Source organism: Rattus rattus, chromosome 10 (assembly GCF_011064425.1).
Source record: "Rattus rattus isolate New Zealand chromosome 10, Rrattus_CSIRO_v1, whole genome shotgun sequence".
NCBI lineage: Eukaryota > Metazoa > Chordata > Mammalia > Rodentia > Muridae > Rattus > Rattus rattus.
This window is the reverse complement of record NC_046163.1, coordinates 19871077-19878628: the sequence shown is the minus strand read 5'-3', so window position 1 is coordinate 19878628 and position 7552 is coordinate 19871077. Positions and strand designations below refer to the sequence as shown.

General features: G+C 35.5%; 1 protein-coding gene across 1 annotated transcript in view; it reads left to right on the top strand.

Moving 5' to 3' along the window:
* The window catches only part of F13b (coagulation factor XIII B chain), a 36997-nt gene extending 34293 nt beyond the window's left edge, over positions 1 to 2704 (top strand). The window contains exon 11 of the mRNA XM_032915474.1: positions 2487 to 2704. Within this exon, the coding sequence (XP_032771365.1) occupies positions 2487 to 2704 (218 nt within the window). The remainder of the gene's footprint in view (positions 1 to 2486) is intronic.
* The last annotated feature ends 4848 nt before the right edge of the window (positions 2705 to 7552 follow it).

The window sequence follows — 7552 nt, the reverse complement described above, 5'->3', positions numbered from 1 at the left end:
TAAAGGAATGACTTCATAAAGGAATGACTTCATAAAAGGATGACTTCATAAAGGAATGACTTCATAAAGGAATGATTTCATAAAAGGATGACTTCATAAAGGAATGACTTCATAAAGGAATGACTTCATAAAGGAATGATTTCATAAAAGGATGACTTCATAAATGAATGATATCATAAAGAATGACTTCATAAAAGAAAGACTTCATAAAAGAATAATATAAAGAATGACTTCATAAAGGATTGACTTCATAAAGGAATGATATCATAAAGAATGACTTCATAAAGGAATGACTTCATAATGGGTCTCAGAAGTCAAGGGTTCGTGATACATGTCTTAGTATCAGTTATGAAGAGACATACTTTGAATTATTTATAAATTTAACTTTGTTCTCATTTTAATTCTTTCTATTTTCTTTTGTATAGTGATATATTTTTTAGATGCATAAGAATCAGAGCAGTTAAAATATTGATTTTAAGACAGAACTTCCTTAACAATAACATACTTTGCTCTTTTAATTGTCTTGAGGCCCACTTTCCCTAACTTAGGCTTCACTAGCTTTTTAAATTTATTTTTATTTACATTCTGTTCATACAATCTATTTTGATCATATTCTTTCTTCACCCAGATCCACCAGCTTCTCCCCACATTCCTACCCACCAACCTTTTGTTTTTAGTTCATGTTTTGTAGGACTTTTGGGGGAGAGAGAGAGCAAGGTGCTAGCTTATTCAGTAGAAAGTTTTCTATATTTTGATTTTTCAACCCTCTGAATTTGCATTTTAAGTGTGTATTTTACAGCCAATTGTTGATTTATTTCAAAGCACACTTGGACAGTAGCTATCATTGACCACATTCATAAGTACACTACCTGTTTATAGTTTTTTCTTTTGTTTCTTATTTATAAATTAGCTCTTTTGTTTTATGATCTTATCATGTTTGAGCTTGTTTATACTTTCCTGTGGTTTTCCATTACCTGTTATCATGGATCATATCATGATACCTTTGTTTCTGAGATCTGAAGTGGATTATTATTTTGTTTTTCCTCCAAGACTTAAGGACACTTTTCATTTGTTTCCTTTACCCATAGACTCTATTAATCTGCTGTGCCTTCAAGTTCTGCACATAGTTAAGGCATGGAGATGACATTGTCACCATTCTCTTTGTCTGAGTATCTAACAATTGGTGTTTTCTACTTTATTCTACATCAGTACTGATTTAAATTACAACTCAATTTGACTTCATTAAAATAATATTTAACAGAGAGCATGAAAATTCTAAGGACCCTTTCCAATAATTTTTATTTAGTATTATTGACTATAGTGTCTCTCATATATCACTTGATCTACAGATATTCAGTACATTCTTTAAAAGTATCTGCATAAATATAGGATAGTTGGTATATTACATTAGCAACTCTGGAAATCTTAAATTTACTTCAGGAGTATTTCCTTAGTCTTAGGTCATTAAGGAGGCAAAAGTAACTCCATTTTGAAAATACTTTGATTTTTGTCGTTGTTTCTTTTGTGTAGCTCTGTCTCATGCTGTAGACCAGGTTGGCCTTCAACTCATAGAGATCCCCCTGCCTCTGCCTCCTGGGTGCTGGGATTAAAGGTGTGCACACCACCACCTGGTTAAATATTTTGATTCTTGAAAAAATTTTAAAATCCTATTTTTATCACAGGAGAATATCAAAGATGTTTATTATTATATGTGTTTAGTTTTTGTCCTGCTTTATGTTAATCCTTATTTGAAGGATGACATGAATACTTTCATTGCTTAGTATTTATAACAGAACCCAATCTTCAGTTAAATCCAACGCAATACTCCTCAAGTGGAAATTTAAGAGAGAAAACTGTCACCAGCTTTGGTCAGAACATTTGTATTAGTGTTGAGAATCTGGCTTGTTTCTACAATGTCACCTTATTAGCAATTGATGGTTTATATGCACATGCTATATATAATATTTATAGGAATATTATCAATTATGTGAAAATTTTCATGGTGTCAGCATTCCAACCTTTTTGAAATTAAATGAAAAGTGAAAAATACGTTTACAATCAACTGTGCATATTAAAACTCAACTAGTGGCAAAGTTTATATCCCAATGACTGCAGACAATGAATTAAGTCAAGGAACCATATGAGGACAATATGTGTATTAGGGGTTCCTGGGGACTGAACAAAGGACAGGGGCTTACCCATGTTAGGTTACACTGTATCACTGAGCCATCTCTCAGGTACTTTATTTAAATTTTACGAATAAACAAATGGAAGGAAATGAATTTTAATGAATCTTTATAACTATGTATTCTTTGACTCAAACACCACAGGAGTGAATGTCATACAGGTTCCCTTTGGGACTAGGAATGAGCATGTTTTCTGACTTCAATAATAATTCTAACACACTTGCCTCTCTGCAATGTTAAGGTTATCTCACATAAGATGTGTCAATATAGTTTTCTTCTTAATTTCTTATGTTTGTCCAGAGCCTTGCACATTATCATTTGTTGAAATGGATAAGAACTATTTACAGCTGAAATGGAATTTTGACAACAGACCACTCATTCTCCATGGCGAGTATGTTGAATTTATTTGCAAGGGAGATGCGTATATGACTGAGACATCTATCCCTGAGTCTGAACTTCGAGTGCAGTGTGACAGGGGAATACTGAAATACCCTAAGTGTACTCCAAGAGAAAGGTAAGAAAATGCACTGAAAGTATGTTTTTGTCAGGTGCTAGTCAAGAGATTCGCTATTTTATAAATTCTATAATATTGTGCTCAACACTACTCTGTTTTCATGTCTGTTGGAGAGAAAAATTGTATTTTCTTTATATCTTAAATTCAACCAAACACTGGAAGCAGTTGAGTTTCGTAGAGTCAAATTGCTGTTTACCATTCGATATATTTGTGGTATTTTGACAGTTGGAAAACAAATCTATTTGCATTTACAATATTTAAACGTTCAAAATGTAACTCATACTTTTGAAATAAGAAGTAAAGCACATGTATCATATTTCTTACTGGTCTTAAATTTACAAATAACAAAAGTTTGAATACTTGAAATAGTGGCAGTTGATGACCAACTCCCAGACCTACACAAAACAACCTTTAAATGTTTTCTACATGCTCTAAAATACTTAGGATCCTTGCCTAGGAAATACTTCTTATGTAATTATGATAAATTGAGTAGGAAACTTGTATAATATTAAAAGCTTTGGTACTGTATTCTGCTTTTCAAGGCATGGGTATGGAAGTAAGCAAACAATTTGAAGAAATATAAACCTGGTGTTAATAGTAAGCAACATTAATAAAACCATTACAATTTCAAATGGAATCAAGTGTACTTTACTAAGCATCATTACTTGTGCTTGTTGGTTGCTATTTAAGACATAACTCAAATAGAATATTGACTAAACTCGAGATAGGTACTGGATTATGGAGTTCAGTGTTCTAAGAAGACAAAATGGAAGAGCATTCTTTTGCAATAAAATAAAGGAAGACTGCAGAGTTCAGTGTTCTATATTTATATATACTCAATATTTCCTCAGCCAAAAATGTGAGCACAAGTGTATGTCATTTAGTTTGCTTCAGCTTTTTACGTTTAACCTAATAATTTATACATATCTTTCACCTGCTAAATTTGATTTATTCATTAAATGTCTTGTTATCTATTCACTACCAGTATCATATTGTTTCCTTGAGTGTATATGGAAATACAATTGGCTTATTATATTCATTAAATGATTTGTTCTTTTAATTCGATATTTATTAATATCAGAGACTGGAAAGGCATATAAATGAAAGATTATTTTTCATAAGGAATTTTTAGTTATTTCCTACAAGGATCATAATTAAATTATACTATAGTGGCTTACATGTTCATATATAATGACTTGCGGTTGAATATTTAACACTCTGCTTGACAGGTAGAAGTTGCTTCATGCAGATCACATATTGTGAAAGTTAGCTGTTCATTTGTCATGTTGTTACCTTCCTGTTCGATCCACTTGTGGGTAACAACAGTTATTCAGATGTTACCAGGATCTGTACTGTCCAGGATTAGGACTGGCTGTCAGTAAGAGCAGAGCCCTGCTCATTTAACTCAAGATGTTAGTTTTCATTAATGTGACATTTTTTCCCCCCACCACTCAATTTAATTCTATGTCATTTAGACTTCAAATTTTAAAAACATGAGGATGAAATAGTTGAAATGGATATTCGGAATATAACATTATGACCAAAGCAGGTGTGCACTGCTTAGTGATTAGGGTAAAGGCAGGATTTAAAGGGAATAGGAAGAAGATGGTTGGATTGGTTTAATGAAAATCAATGGAGATGAGACCACAAAAGCTGTGTTATGGTCTCGATTCCCTCACAAAACAGATTGTATGACTGTGAGATGACTGTGAGACTGTTGTAAGTTGGAGAATAAATAACACACACAAACACACACACACACACACACACACACACACACACACACACACACACAATGAAGACATAAATGTGCTTGTCAATGAGTAGGGCCTGGAATGAGAAAAAGGGGGATGAAAAGATAAAGGGTCTTTCGAAATTATGGAAAAAATATGGACACATTAAATGAAATATAATTGATAATGAAAGACATGTAAGAAGATTCTGGGGAAATGTACATAATGCATCGGGAATTTTTGTGAAAAAAAAGCAAGAATAGACACACACCAAAGCACAAAGATAGGAAAAGACCTTTGTTGGGAGGGGGGAAATATGGCTGGAATGAGGACATTCATACCCTATGGTTTTTGTTTCTTCTGTGAAAAAAAAAGAAGGAGCAATTTACCTGCTGAGAATGGGGGGAGATGGTAAATGGGGAGAGAGATTTAGAGAAGCCCAATCCAGTTAGGTAACCTGGCACACATTGCAATACCTTCGGTGAATATCTCTTCTCTTAGATGGGTAATGTTGAGAATAATGTTACAATAATCATCATTTGCTACTCAAAGAACTCTGTGTTTTAAGATCCGTCAAGAAGAATATGAAAAAGCAAACTTTGCTTAGGTAATTTACCGTCTTTGTAGTACAAAGATAAAAGATCAAAGAACCAGTACGACATGATTATTACCCATAGGTATTACAAAGTGTAGAAGGGTGTTGCTTGGTTCTTCACAGAGAAACTTAAAAATTTCAAGAGGAAATTAAGAATTCATAGACGTCTACTTTTTCCTTCACGAAAAGCAAGATCAAAACACTAGAGAACATTACATATTAAAACTGAGTTCAGAAGAACTCAGCTTGAATCTTTTGAGGAAAAAATGGAGAAAATGTGGCTCTAATAAGTCTAACCAAGTGACTGGAGAAATGGCTCAGTGGATAAGAGCATTGGTTAATCTTGTAGAGAGCCAGGGAAAAGTTCCTGGTGTCTACATGGCAGTTCACAGCTGCCTATAACATCAATTCCAGGGGACCCGATGCTGTCTTCTGGTCTCTGCAGGCTCAGCATGCACATGGTTCACATACATGTACTTACAAAAGCACACATACATGTCAAATAAATAAATCTTTTTAAAAGGCTGGAAGATAATTAAAGTTGTCTCCTAAAGATCCTCAAGAGTTATCCTTATACAAATAGAACCTTTCTACCTTGTCTATTCTGAACACACCCCATTTGTGTTGCCTGTATTAACGATGAGTGTTTTCGAGTAATTACTTGTGTGCCATTTTGTATCCTAGACAGCGTGAGAAAAACTCCTATCTTCCCATGAAGTTCCTACTTCTGAAAACAGCAGAATAGCAGAATCCGTGACCTTTGTATTTTAAAACAACTTTACCTTCATATTTAAAAAAATATCATCTATTAAAACTAATGCTCCCTTTAATATGTATTTATTTATTTTTTGAGAATATCTTACATGAGTACTAGGCTTACGTCATTCCCACCTCCCCCTCCCCTCCTCCGACCCTTCTGTGTCTTTCCAGGTTTCCCAGATTTCCTGGATATTTTATGTCAGGCCTTTTTTCATTTAACATCGTCTTTGACGTATCATTTTTATGCCTTAGATTCTCTCTTCCATCTTCTGCATTCTGTTGGTGGAGCTTTCATCTCTTGTTCCTGTTCTCTTCCCTAGGTTTTCCATCTCCAGGATTCCCTTAGTTTGTGTTTTCTTCATTTCTTCTATTTCTATTTCAGCTATTACACAGTATTATTTATTTCCTTCACCTGTTTAGCTGTATTTTCTGGCATGTCTTTAAGGGATTCATTTGTTTCCTCTTTAAAGACCTCCATCTGTTTGATTACATTTTCCTGTGTTTCTCTAAAGGTATCTATCATCTTCATAAGATAGAGTTTTTTAAAATTAATATTTTTGTTTACATTTCAAATGATATCCCTTTTCCTGCTTACTCCTCCACAAACCCTCCTCTCCTCCTTCCCCTTTGCCTCTATAAGGGTGCTCCTCCACGCATTCATCTACTCCCCACTCACCTCTTTAGCCTCCTCCTATGCTGGGGCGTCAAACCTCCCTCCTCTCCCATTGATATCAGATGAGGGAATCCTCTGCTACATAGGTATCTGGAGTCCTGGCTCCTCCATGTATACTCTTTGGTTGGTGGTTTAGTCCCTGGGATTTTTGAGGGGTCCGATTAGTTGATATTCTTCTTATGTGGTTGCAGTCTCCTTCAGATTCGTCAGTCTTTTCCCTAGCTTTTCTATTGTGGTCCCTGGGCTCAGTCTGATGGTTGGCTCTGAGTATCTGCATTTATATTGGTCAGGTGCTGGTAGAACCTTGCAGAGAACAACCATATCAGGTTCCTGTCTGCAAGTACTGCTTGGCACTTGTTGGGGTTTGGTGTCTGCAGATGGAATGGATCCCTAGGTGGGGCAGTCTCTGGATGGCCTTTCCGTCAATCTCCGTTCTATTTTTTTGTCCTTGTCTTTCCTTTGGGCAATAACATTTCTGGGTTAAAAACTTTCAGACTGGTGAGTGGCCCCATCCCTCAATTGGGGGCCCATGCCTATCTATTGGAAGCAGTCTCTACAGGTTGTATCTTCCTATTGTTGGGTATTTCAGCTAGTCATAGCCATTGGCTCCTGGGTGCCTCATGCTTCCCTGGCGTCTGGAACTTTCTTGTGGCTAGTCCTAGTTCCCTATCCCCCACTGCTACATGTTTCTGTTCAATTTCCTGACCCCCTGTACTTCTCTCCTGTCCCTTCCAATACCTGTTCCTGCCCTCTCCCCCCTTTCTCTTCCTTTCCTCTCTCCCTCCCAGGTCTCTCCTCTCTATCTCTTGTGATTATTATGTTATCTGTTCTATGTAGGATTGAAATATCTACAATTTGATCTTCCTACTTCTTAAGCTGCATATGGCTTGTGGGTTGTATCATGGGTATTCTGAGCTTTTGGGCTAATATCCACTTATCAGTGAATATGTACCATGTGTATTCTTTTGTGTCAGGATGTTACCTAACTCAGGATGATATTTTCTAGTTCCATCCATTTGCCTAAGAATTTCATGTAGTCATTGTTTTTAATAGCTGAGTAGTACTCCACTGTGTAGATATACCACATTTTCT